We start from the raw sequence: 14,105 nt of genomic DNA on the forward strand, positions 1-14,105 counted from the left end.
CTGACTTCTTGCCATCGAAGAAATTAGATACAGCCCAGGAAATTAAACCTCAAACACTGCCTTTCAGTATGATGTGAGTAAGCTGTTGGGCATGCTCAGTCCTTATAACCTCATTTACTGCTTATTTTCCAGAACAATTGCATTAGCATCAACTTACTGTCTGTACTATATGTTCAATATTTTGCCAAAAACATGAGCTGAGAAGCTATAAGTAGATTTTTGCAGATATGAACTCTTCCATCAATGTACAGCTAGTCAACCCAATAATAAAATTGCTCTATGAATGTTTTCTTTTTAAGTATTTCATGGTCTGGCAGCATCTGTGGAGGGAAATCAGAGTTAACGTTTCGGTCGAGTGACCCTTTCTCAGAAACTGCACTTGGGCTAAGTGGTTTCCAAGGCCATTTCAGAGGCAATGGTAAAGTCACCATAGTCCTACCAGACCATAATGTTGCTCTGTCTCCTTAGAGAGCGACAACATGTAATGGTTTAACATAAGGATTGCCATACCTCAGGTGAGGGGAGAATGAGAGAAGGAGAGTGCTTCATGACAACATCAGCCAATGCAGGAATTGAACCGAAACTAATTAGTGTCACACCGCATCACAAAACAGCCAACTGAGCTAACCAACCCCTGAGCTAACCATATTGCTTTTGATCTGGAGTGATGTGTAGGTCAGACCAAGTAAAGGTGGCAGATTTAATTTCCCTGAAACGCATTTGTGAACATTGATATATTTTAACAGCAAATAGTTCAGTGGTCAGTATTACTGAAACTTTTTCTTAAAAATTTCAGACATCATGGATTGAATTTACATTCCAGCAACTGCGTTTGTAGGATTTGAACCCATGTTACCAGATAATTAGATTGGGACTTCATCTTATTGGCCCAGAGGCGCTAGTCCTTTGGTTACTTAATTACTTTCTCTTGGTACACCCAATTGTATCAAGTACCATAACTCATGATAAAATTGGGTCTCTGCCTATGTTTTCTTCTTAAATAAGTGGTGGCTCAGTGGTTAGCACTGCTGACTCACGCCGCCAGAGACCCAGGTTCAATTCCCGCCTCAGGCAACTGTCTGTGTGGAGTTTGCACACTCTCCCCATGTTTGCATGGATTTCCCCCGGGTGCTCTGGTTTCCTCCCACAGTCCAAAAATGTGCAAGTTAGGTGAATTGGCCGTGCTAAATTGCCTGTAGTGTTAGATGAAGAGGTAAATGTAGGGGAATGGGTCTGGGTGGGTTGCTCATTGGAGGGTCGGTGTGGATTTGTTGGGCCGAAGGGCCTGTTTCCACACTGTAAGTAATCTAATCTAAGAGAACTATATAATGGTGGTTTTACTTCAGTTAAGTGGTACCCTTCGCCCCTGCCATTTGCCAGACTTTGCCAAAGACTTTGCCAGATAAATCTGCAAATACCTTGAATCAAGATACAGTGCAAAACACAAGCCTTTAATCACATTTTCATTCAAGGAGTTGAAAAATGTGGCGCTGAAAAAACACAGCAGGCCAGGCAGCATCCGAGGAGCAGGAGAATCGATGTTTCGGGCATAAGCCCTTCTTCAGGAATGAAGAATGATTCTCCTGCTCCTCGAATGCTGCCTGGCCTGCTGTGTTTTTCCAGCACCACATTTTTCAACTCTGATCTCCAGCATCTGCAGTCCTCACTTTCTCCTTTTCATTCAAGGAACCAAGTATATTTCAAGTACAGGAACCAGCATTAATTCATCATCTCCATTTGCAATCTGCCAAGAGCACAAACCCAAATATGGACTGTTCAGCCTTTAGCACTTTGGTACTTGTGGAACCTTGATGTGCACAAATTGGCATTTGCATTTGTCTAAAATACAACAGTGGCTACAATTAGAACAAAGAATGTTACAGCGTAGTACAGGCCCTTCGGCCCTCGATATTGCACCGACCTGTGAAAATAACTTGATGTCCATCTAACCTACACCGTTCCATTTTTATCCATATGTATGTCCAATGCCAATTTAAATGCCCTTAACGTTGGTGAGTCTGCTACTGTTGGAGGCAGGCCGCTCCACGTCCCTACTACACTCTGAGTGAATATCTGTTCTAAATCTATCACCCCTCAATTTAAAACACACTTTTTTTGGCAGTGGATGGCCAAGATACTATATCAATGCAAATTCTTTTTCACGATGTAAAACATGCAGAGAATGTCTGCCATCAAAAGTGATGGGTAATTTCCCAAGCCCTGCCCTTCTGTTTGCATACAAAATAATCTTTCATTCAGCCATATTGAAGCACTCTTTTAGACCAAGTGGGACTAGTCATAGAGGTGTACAGCACAGAAACAGTCCAACTCATCCATGCTGTCCAGATATCCTAACCTAATCTAATCCCATTTGCCAGCACTTGGCCCATATCCCTCTAAATCTGTCCAATTCATATACCCATCCAGATGCCTTTTAGATGTTGTAATTGTACCAGCCTCCACCACTTCCTCTGGCAGCTCATTCCATACACACACCACCCTGTGCGTGAAAGAGTTACCCCTCACGTCCCAAATCAATCTTTCCCCTGTCATCTTAAATGTATGCCCTTTAGCTTTGGACTCCCCTACCCTGGGGAAAATACCTTGACTATTCGATAAGAAGTCAGATCTTCTGGCCCAGAGCGAGGAGCACTACACTGTCAGAGGGCACTGTAAAATGATGATTATTTCCAGTATATGCCTCAATTGGCACTAATGAAATACAAATTAATCTAAATTACATTTGTTTGGAGTAAGTCAATTGTTTACATATTATTTAGTTAGCAAGTGGAGACAGATGTAAAAAACACAGTAATAGCAGGGTACTTGAGAGAGAAGGAAAGGTTTGCATGGCTGGGAGTAGACTCACAATGCAGGAACGGCAGAAATATTATGATCTCTAATTAATGGCCGCCCTTCCCAGGACCTGTCTTAGTCATAAGCCGGTTCTTTCCTCCTGCCAAAAGCTTAAGCTGTTGACAGCAGGTGCATTTTATTGTGGAGTTTGTCTAATAGATGACAAGCCTGCATTCAGCTTGCTTGTTTTCTAAAGACCAGTGTCTCCTCACATACCAGGGCTGTAGTGAAGCAGAACAGGAGCAGCATGTGTTTCCCATTTCACACTGGTGTGTCAGTCTGCTGAGGGACTTGCCTGCAGAGACTTTCAAGTGATTGCCAGGACCCCACTCCCTCAGCACAGGAAGTCTATGGATGCAAGCTTTCCTCCTCTCCCCTCCCACTGACGTGTCTTCACCAAAACTAATTAAACTCAGTCAAATGCACCGTCGATGTGAGCACCTTCTCACAGGCAAGGGAGTTTGTTGTTTCACTGTCTGCCCAGCATCTCCCATGAATAGGCTAAAGTTTCAATTAAGGAGAGGAAAAAAAGACAAAATGATTTGGGTTTTGGTTTCACTTTGTGTACAATGGTCTTGTCAGAATTCTGAATATTGGTGGGGGATGGGCTTTGGCAATTTAACCTGGGGTATGAGATAAATACCATAACACTGTTTCCATTTTTCTCTACACACAACAGATTTATCTTTCTGTATGCAGCTGCGTCACTTAGATCCTTATCTCAGTTATTACTGTTTCTAAGGATTCAATATTGGCTGCACGTGTTTTTGTCTTCAATCTTTTCTTTCTTTCAGAAAGACATAGTTGTGAAGCAGTTTTGATCTTCATTTTTCCAGGTTCAATGATTGTATGTTCCGTCTCCTCAATTTTTTCCTCAAATGCAAGGCCAGAGGGAGAAACCAGTTATCCTGGAAAAGTTATTGGGTGTACTGGAGTTCCACACTGAAATCATGGAAACATCAAGTTTTTACATAGAAGGAGGCCCTTCGGTCCCTCATGTGTCTGACAGTCATTAAACAGCTACAATTCTAATAGCATGTTTAAAAAATTCATGGGACGTGGGAATCACTGGCTGGGCCAGCATTTATTGCCCATCCCTTGTTGTCCTTGAGAAGCTGCCTTCTTGAACCGCTGCAGTGGATTGGAACAAGTGGGTGACTTGCCAGGCCAATTCGGAGGAGAGCTGAGAGTCAACCATTTGCTCTGAGCCTGGAGTCATGTGTAGGTCAGTCCAGGTGAGGGTGGCAGATTTCCTCCCCTGAAGGACATTAGTGAGCCAGATAGGTTTTTTTTTCCCTGATAATCATTCATGGTTTCATGATCTTGAAGTAGATTCTTAATTCCACATTTTTTTTGTGATTGGATTCACATTCCACCATCTTCCGTGGCAGGATTCAAATCTGGGTCCGCAGGACATTGGCTGAGTTTCCAGGATTCATAGTCCAGCGATAATGCCACAAGGCCATCGCCTGCCTTTCTTCAGACTGATGACAGTCTCGTTCTAAAGAATGCTTAATAGATTCAAAGCATTAACTTTCCTTTCTGCCATAGCTGATGAGTTTCTCCAGCAGTTTCTCTTTTGGTTTCAGATATCCAGTATCTGCAGTTCTTGGTTTTGTTTTTATTCATCATTCAAATTTTCCAGCACTTGGCCTGAAGTCATGTATGCTAACGTTTCAAATGCTCATCAAAATGCTTTGTAAATTCCTTGATACTGAAATCATTTTTCAAATCTCCTCTAAACCTCCTGCTCCTTACTGGTATTGACCCCTCTACTAAGGGGTAAGGTTTCTCCCTATCTACCCTGTCTATGCCCCTCCAATCAGGTCCTCCCACAGCTTTCTCATTTTTAAGGAAAACTAATCTAGAGCCTCTCAGACACAGTCAAAACTCCCTTTAATGCAGCGATTATAACCATACACGGTACTCCAGCTGTGGTCTCACTAACATTATCAACACCTCCAGTGTAACCTCCTTTCTCTTGTATTCAGTGCTATGGTAAAGAAAGGCAAGTCTCCGATATGCCATTTTAACCATCTCTACCTGGCCTGCGGTCATACGCAGTGCTGATCCATTGCGCTCTCTGTGCATTTAGTATGTGCTTCCTTGCCTTGTTAGTCCTCCCAAAATGGGTCACCTCACACTGTAAATTCTGTGTGCTGTAGTTCAACTTATCTGACCAACTCAACTTTAACATCCTGTAGTCTCAGGAATCATTAAGTCATATACAGCGTGGAAACAGACCCTTCGGTCCAACCCATCCATGCCGACCAGATATCCCAATCCAATGTAGTCCCACCTGCCAGCACCTGGCCCATACCCCTCCAAATCCTTCCTATTCATATACCCATCCAAATGCCTCTTAAATGTTGCAATTGAACCAGCCTCCACCACATCTTCTGGCAGCTCATTCCATTCACATATCACCCTCTGCGTGAAAAAGTTGCCCCGTAGATCTCTTTTATATCTTTGCCCTCTCACCCTAAACCTATGCCCTCTAGTTCTGGACTCCCAACCCCAGGGAAAAGACTTTGCCTATTTACCCTATCCATGCCCTTCATAATTTTTAAACCTCTATAAGGTCACCCCTCAGCCTCCGATGCGCCAGGGAAAACAGCCCCAGCCTGTTCAGCCTCTCCCTGTAGCTCAAATCTTTCAACCCTGGCAACATCCTTGTACATCTTTTCTGAACCCTTTCAAGTTTCACAACATCTTTCTGATAGGAAGGAGACCAGAATTGCATGCAATATTCCAACAGTGGCCTAACCAATGTCCCGTACAGCCGCAATATGACCTCCCAACTCCTGTACTCAATACTCTGACCAATAAAAGAAAGCATACAAAAAGCCTTCTTCACTATCCTATCTACCTGCGACTCCACTTTCAAGGAGCTAAGAACCTGCACTCCAAGGTCTCTTTATTCAACAACACTCTATAGAACCTTACCACTACGTGAATAAGTCCTGCTAAGAGTTGCTTTCCAAAATGCAGCACCTCGTATTTATCTGAATTAAACTCCTTCTGCCACTTCTTGTCCCATCTGGACCAGATCCTGTTGTAATCTGAAGTAATCCTCTTCGTTGTCCACTACTCCTTCAATTTTGGTGTCATCTGCAAACTTACTAACTGTACCTCTTATACTCACATCCAAATCATTTATGTAAATGACAAAAAGTAGAGGACCCAGCACCGATCCTTGTGGCACTCCACTGGTCACAGGCCTCCAGTCTGAAAAACAACCCTCCACCACTACCCTCTGTCTTCTACCTTTGAGCCAGTTCTGTATCCAAATGGCTAGTTCTCCCTGTATTCCGTGAGATCTAACCTTGCTAAGCAGTCTCCCATGGGGAACCTTGTCAAATGCCATACTGAAGTCCATATAGATCACATCTACCGCTCTGCCCTCATCAATCCTCTTTGTTACTTCCTCAAAAAACTCAATCGGGTTTGTGAAACATGATTTCCCACACACAAAGCCATGTTGACTATTCCTGATCAGTCCTTGCCTTTCCAAATACATGTACATCCTGTCCCTCACACCACTACTTTTTCATGGCATCTGAAAATTTCCTGATCATACCTCCTAAATTCATAACTCAATCACTAATGTATAAACAAACCAGTTGGGACCTAGCACCCTGTGGTACACCAGGCTTTCAGTCACAAAAACACTGCTTGACCATCATCCTCTGCTTTCAATTTTGGAACAAATTTGACAAATTACACTGGATCCCATAGGCTCTTAGTTGCAAAACTTGCTTCCAACAGCAGCCTTGGATACATCCCATCTGGGCCTGGGTTATTTATCCATTATCAAGCTTCCTACAACTACTATATCTCCTCCCTCTCAAAGCTAATGTGTTACATCACAGTCACCCTCCCTGATTTCTAGACCTACATCCCCTTCTCTATTTTGAATACATTTGCAAAGCATTCATATGAAACCTGAGCTTTGTCTTTTGACTCTCCATGTAGATTGCCACTTTGATTCCTAATGCCACTTTGATTTCCTGCTTATTTTATTTGCACCTCATATACTTAAATCTTTAATTCACTCATGGGCTTATCCAGCACTTACTGCCCATTCTTAGTTGCCCTTGAGAAGTGGAGATGAGCTGTGTTCGTGAAAGGCTGCAGTCCATTTAGTGTAGGTATACTTTTGGATTTACAAATCTGAAATTTACAAGCTGATTTGAGAGAGCTTGTATTATCCCTGCCTCTGGGTCAGAAGAAAGTGAGGACTGCAGATGCTGGAGATCAGAGCTGAAAATGTGTTGCTGGAAAAGCGCAGCAGGTCAGGCAGCATCCTAGGAGCAGGAGAATCGACGTTTCGGGCATGAGCCCTTCTTCAAGAGAGCCTTTCCTGAAGAAGGGCTCATGCCCAAAACGTCGATTCTCCTGCTCCTTGGATGCTGCTTGACCTGCTGCATTTTCCAGCAACATATTTTCAGCTCTGGGTCAGAAGGCCTAGGTTCAAGTCCCACTTGCCCTGGAGGTGTATCACAACATCTCTAAACAGATAGACTAGATGTATTGACGACATGAGTCCATGGGAATGCAATGGACTGTTAACCCAGAGACCCAGGTAATGTTCTGGGAACCTGGGTTCAAATCCTGCCATAGCAGATTTGAATTCAGTAAAAATCAAGACGAAATCATGACCATGAACCCATTGTCAGTTGTTGTAAAAACCCATCTAGTTCATTATTGTCCTTTAGGGAAGGAAATTGCTATCCTTACCTGGCCTGGCCTACACATGACTCCAAACCATGCCCACAGTGATTGACTCTGTCTGGACAAGTAAGGATGGGCAATAAATACCTAGCTAGTGATGTCCTGCCCCCATGAATGAATAGTAAAAAACAAGGTTCGGCAAAATACATGTCATTCTGAGGGTTTACTGGTTTTTCCTTTTGGGCCCTAGTTCTGGGATGCTTTGTGAGACCCGAATTTGCCTAGAGTCCCATTGTCCCTGGATTGATGTGCGTTGCTGTGGTTCCCAGGCTGTATAACCATCAGCAGATGTCATAGCCAAACCTGATACTGATATTAACTCAGGCAAACCCCATTTGTGCAGGTTTGCGTGCAGGACTTTATAGAAGACTCTCAGAAACGATAGTGTTGACTGAATGTTGAATGTAAATGTTGAATGAACAACTAGTTCTTAACTCTGAACTGGACTTCAGCTCACTACACCAATTACTCTGGCTGAAAACACAGCTCAGTAATAGAAAGTGAAAAGAGAACAACTTTTTCAATGTTTTTATTTTGTGCAGAAATCTTAGACTTATAGAAATGTGAATCTACCTGAAGAGCCTTCACAGCCATTTGATTTGTTTCCTCCGACAGCACATTAACAATGAGCACATCCATGGAGAGAAGAAGGAGTTTGTTTGTCGGTGGCGGGATTGCTCTCGGGAACAGAAGCCATTCAAGGCGCAGTACATGCTGGTGGTGCACATGCGGCGACACACGGGAGAGAAACCACACAAGTGCACTGTAAGTTTACCAACTGGAGAGCTGGGGAGCATCTGGAAAACTCCAGAGTGGAATGGTGACATGAGGAATACATCAATAAGTGGGGGGCCTGAGCAATATTGAGCAGTCATGAGCATGGTAGGAATATGAGTTGACGCACTGTTATAATCTCATCAAACACGAATGGCAACAACCATCGTATCCCCTTGAAATGTACAATGGCTTTGGGCTAGCTGAATGCATGAAAAAGATCAGCTGAATTACCACCTCAGGAGGCTTTAGATCAGAATTTAGAATACCAGACTACAAACTCATTCAAACAGTGAGCTCCTTATTTCAACAAATTGGCAGCTAGAGAGAACAGTAATTGAAACCTAGAATTCCTACTTTCTTGTCCCCAGTAGGACACACAGCCAAATCATCATTGCAACAAAACTGCTCCCTTTCTTAAAAAAATGATTGATTGATGTGGATGACAGTAGAAATGACCTGTTTGCAATGAAGTAGTGATGGTAGCCATTAAAAAAAAGAGCATTAGCTCTTATTTCAGTTACACAGTAGTAAGGACAATGAGTACAGAAACATTTGCCTGTGTTGAAACTCCCACTCATTTTCTTCTAAGGTGGAGAATCTCAGAAAATGGAACATTAAAAATGAAATTAATCATTTTAGTCTCAGCCAAGTCTGCTTAGTAACTTGATAGCATTTTTCAAAATCTTTCAGCAATATTATAAGATGATTTGGAGCAATTATAGCTCCAAAACAAACACTCCTTTAACCTCTTGTTAGAACTGTCTAACTGCCCTTAATATTCATTTTCAATGTGCCAATTCTTAACTTGATTGAACAGACATTGGAATGTCACGGGCTAATATCACCAGGAGGAATGTCTAGTCCACTGTTCCAGCTTTTCTGTTATTATCTCTTCCTGTTCTAAAGTAATTATTGTTTTGCAATAGCGAGTCAAGACAGATATCCTTAAATAGATCTGTGGAACATTTACATTGTCAAACCCAAGGAAAGTGACATAGAAACAGAACAAACGGGAGCAAGAGTAGGTCCTTTGAGCTGCTGCATTATTTGTTATGATAATTGTTGATCATCCAACTCAGTTCCCTCCTCCTGCTTTTCCCCCATATCCCTTTCACCTGAAATGCTATATCCAACTTATTGCTATAAAATCATATGATGTTTTAGCCTCGTACATTTTCTGTGGTAGAAAGATTCACAGCTGAGCACTTTCTGGGTGAAGAAATCTTTCCTCATCTCAGTTCTAAATGATCTAATCCCCATCCTTAGACTGTGATCCTTGCTTCTGGATTCCCGTGTCATTGAGAATGTACCTACTGCATCTACCTTGTCTATTCCTGGTAAAATTCCTCTAAACAAGAGAAAATACAATCCTAACCAATTACATTTCTCCTCATACATCAGTTCTACCATCCCAGGAGTCAGTTTGGTAATCATTCGCTATACTCCACAGCAAGAACGTCTTTCCTCAGATAAGGATACCAAAACTGCACACAGTATTCGAGATGTGGTGCAACCAATGCCCTGTTGTATCACAGTAAGACATCCATGTTCCTTTACTCAAATCCTCTTGCTACAAAGGCCAGTATACTCTTTGCCTTCAGCAATGCCTGCTTACCTTTAGCAACTGGTGTTTGAGGACATCTAAGGTCAGATTGCACATTCCCCTGTCTTGGTTTATAGCCCTACAGGTAATAGTCTTCCTTCCTGTTACTCCTGCCAAACTGGATAGCCTCACTACATCTCCTTCTGACACTCAACTTAAATGTCGTTTAATTAAATGACACTCAAATTAAGTGCCTTTCTCCCCTTATTGACTCTTGTTCTGCCACAGCTCCTCATGGATTTTGTTGGTGAAAAGGAAATAATCTGGATTTTAAGGCATGAGCTGACACTGTTCACATCAAAATGTGGGTTAATAATACGCTTTGATCTTACATGGTCAAGTTCCACAGAGCTCTGTCAGTCCCGAGAATAAACCCTACCTGCAGTTGATTACGCTCTGACAGGATAGAACCATTTCCTTATAACCCTTAATGTAGTTAATGCCATCAGGGGCAACAGTCCCTCACAGCCAAAGGATAGTTCACCCAGCAGCAGTGTTCAATTTTTTTTCCTATATATAGAAACGGTTAGAAATGTAGCGTCTTTAAGCAGAAAAGAAAAGGGTTTGACATCTTTCATGTAGATCTTTTGTTGGACTTTGTTGAAAGATTCCTACAGCAAAATATTAGAAAGCTTTACTTGGTTGCAATCTTTTCTCAGTTTTTTCTGGTATGTTATTTATGGTGCAGTGAAGATTATAATCTCTCACTTTCTCAGTAACCCCCTCGAACTCTACCACCCTCTTCACTTCTCTGATTCTCCCCGTTTTCCTAACCCATCATTGGGCACTGGTGTTTATCGTCCCTCTCTCTCTCTGTCTCTCTTTTAATGACATTACTTGACACCTAGCTCTGCAACCAGTCCTCTAAAGCATTAATCATGCAATGTTTAAGATGGCATGTAAATGCAAAGTGGAGATTGTTTCATGTGCAAGTCTAAACTATGAGCATTAGCAGAACACTGGAGCAAAAAGCTTTAGTACAATCTGCCTGGGCACAATCCATTTAAGATTCTGTAGAGCAGTGAGGGTGAGACTGTTTGTTATCATCAGTGGTAGATGCCTTAGTGTTGCATTAGGAGAGATCAACTTCTTCGACACAGGGGAGAATGCTCTTTTACCTTGAAAATGGAGAGCGTTGATAGTGGCAATTTGCCTGCACGACAGCATATGTTAGTCTTTCACAAATGACTCTAGAATATATGGTCTCTGTTGAATATATGTCCTTAGGTCACAAAAGCTGTTTTTCTGCTCTGATGTCTATACTTCTCCTTAAATAGAATGATGAATAAAAATGACAAGAAGCTGTAGCTCAAGGGACGCAATGCTATTGCACTTTAATTATTATTTCATGGAATTCAGATGCAGAAAGTAGAAGTGTAGTTATTTGTGTTAGACAGCAAAAATGTTCACCACCTTACAGACTCTCTACTGGGATGACTGGATGCGCAAAGGTATCTTAAAACTGAAATCGCTTCTTCCGAAGTGTCTGGACTAGAAGATGTTTAAGCACTAATTCACTTGCTCAGCACAATGAACTTAATGTTTACCCATGGAGAAATTCATAGCTATGCATGCATTTCCCATCAGTGCCATTTCCACGCTCCTTCACCTGTAAATGCTCATGCAAGAGTCATTTTAAGAAAAACGTACCTCTGTTGAGTTAGCAACTCAGTGGATTTCCATCCAAATGAATCCGAGAGAACAGTATCATGCCAAAGTTAGAGGTTAATAGTAAAACACTTATTATTCAGAGTGTTGGCCGAATTCAGAGAGATTGAAATTGTGCTCTGTGACAAAAGTAATTATTATGGCAAAGCCATTAACCCACCTTGCTTAAATGGGTTTGCATTAATGGGTCGATTCAATCATTTCACCCCAGAAGGTCTAAAATTGAGAATATCTGACCTACATTATGGGCAGTGCCAGAATGAGAAAGTGAATTACTCTCTCCCACCAGGGACTTGGAAGCACATTGTCTTGATCCTGACAGGAAATAGAGATCAATTTCCTCCACCCACATTTAAATGACGAAGGGTTAGATGTAAATATGACTGTCTGTCCCACTAGGTCACTGGGGAACATGGAGGAAAAATGACCATGATAACAGGGGAACACCGCAGCTTTGAAACGAGCAGCTGACTTAATGAAAGAAACAAAATATTATAAACAAGTCTATCATTGGGGTGCTGACTCCAATCATTGGAAGCCTTGATAGTATTTGAATAGTGTATTTTTCTGCTGGATTGAACTGAATATGGAGCTAGCTGAAGTAGGAGTGCCATCCAGAAGATTGTTGTCAGCTTTTTGTAAACTATTGCTCACTGAGCCCCACTGATCGCTTTCCCTCCAACTAACACCCAGCTTCTCCAACATAAAATCACCCACACAAATGGACCCCACTTCCCCCACTCTGGGACCAAAAGGGCCTACATAAAATTACCCCTTCCTCACAATGGGATCCTGTATCCCCCACAATTAGGCTACTCCTCTTCCCTCCTACCACTTTCACAGATGTACCTCTGTCCAAAATCCATGAATTGACCCTTTAGCCCATGATTGGTACACTCCTGTCAGACTCCAGTCCCTCCACAGCTCTGCCCCAACCATTGATACCTCTCCCCACACTCCAGCTCCCCTCAACGCTCTACCCCCAACCATCCAATACCTCTCCCCACACCCGTGCCCCTCCCCTACTTTATCCCAACCATCCAACACCTCCTCCCACACTCCAGTCCCCATCACTCTATCCCAACCATTGACACCTCCTCTCACACTCCAGTCCCTCCACCGCTCTACCCCAACCATCTGACACCACCTCCAACACTTCAGTCCCTCCACTATTCTATTCCAACCATATAACACCTCCTCCCACACTCCAGCCCCCCCCCCCCAACACTGTACCCCAAACATCCGACACCTCCTCCCACACTTCAGCCACCTCCACGACCCTACCCCAACCATCGGACACCTCTTTCCACAATCGGGCTCCTTCCCCACACCCCCGTTGATCGACATCTTTCCCCATGATGGGCCCTTCTCCTATGATCAGACAATTGTGACCCGTCCTCCCTTACAACTGGGCTGTTCCCCTATGACCATATTCCTCCATCATTAAACCAATCCCTTCCCCACAACTGGACCATACTCTTGCCCCCATCAGAAACTCTCCCTTATCCATAACCTTTCGTTGATCACAAGAGATACTGCTGCCTCCCCCCACTAAGGAACTGGACATGGATGGGCAACCGCACCTCAGTACCACCCTGGTAAAGCCAGTGAACTGCCTCAATAGTGCCCACAGCTTGCTGGCAGTATGTCTTTGATTCTGGGGCCCCATTTTGATGGAGCTCCAGTTCGCTAGCTTCTGGTGCACACTCTCAGAATGCCGTCTATTTTGAGCCCAAAAACTGGGCCAAAACAAACTCCCACCCCTGTGCCTTTTCAAGCCTTTATTTGTGTGTGTGAACCACTCATGCAGTTTACCCAGTGATGCCCAGATTCAGTTCAATGCCTCTGTGGCATGCTAAGCATTGTTAAATGAAAACTAATTACAGCCTTTTAAAAATGATTTTACTACTTAACTCATCCTGAAATAACTGCACATGCTCACTGGCCTTGTAGCCTGTTAATATAACTCAGCGATATAACAGTCTCACAAAAATATCAACGTACTGAAATCCTGCAAGATTTGGAATGATTGTATGGGATTTCTTCCAAGAATCCATTGGAATGCTGCAGAAAGTTGGCAAGGATGTAACATAGGATACTTTCCACTAGATAAAAAGCTTTGCAGAGAGACATGATGGAGCAGCCTTCCAGATCTGCATCACTTATGAGGGTTACGGCATATCACAGACTGATTTGTAATTGCCAGTTAAAAACAAATGCTCCCTACTTAAAAACATACCACTTTTGGAAAGTTTAGAAAGCAGTTGTTCCTTTCCCAGACTATTTTTTTCTCTCCCTCAAAATCATCTTAATTGATTGATGAAAGTGCATCAAACATCAACTTCAAATGCCCAAAATTCAAAGGTACTCCAACAGTGAAACTCTTAACATGATAAAATCTGATTTTGTTGAGTGACTTGTGTGCAAGATCTTAAAACTAATACTTTAGATAAGATTTACTTTTGAA

General features: G+C 42.6%; 1 protein-coding gene across 8 annotated transcripts in view; it reads left to right on the forward strand.

Moving 5' to 3' along the window:
- gli2a (GLI family zinc finger 2a) overlaps window positions 1-14,105 on the forward strand; it is a 412,735-nt gene that overhangs the window by 354,173 nt on the left and 44,457 nt on the right. For all 8 annotated transcript variants that reach the window (XM_060827038.1, XM_060827037.1, XM_060827045.1 and 5 more), the window contains one exon: window positions 8,206-8,355. In XM_060827038.1, coding sequence (XP_060683021.1) covers window positions 8,206-8,355 — 150 coding nt within the window. The remainder of the gene's footprint in view (window positions 1-8,205; window positions 8,356-14,105) is intronic.

Source organism: Hemiscyllium ocellatum, chromosome 7 (assembly GCF_020745735.1).
Source record: "Hemiscyllium ocellatum isolate sHemOce1 chromosome 7, sHemOce1.pat.X.cur, whole genome shotgun sequence".
Lineage (NCBI taxonomy): Eukaryota > Metazoa > Chordata > Chondrichthyes > Orectolobiformes > Hemiscylliidae > Hemiscyllium > Hemiscyllium ocellatum.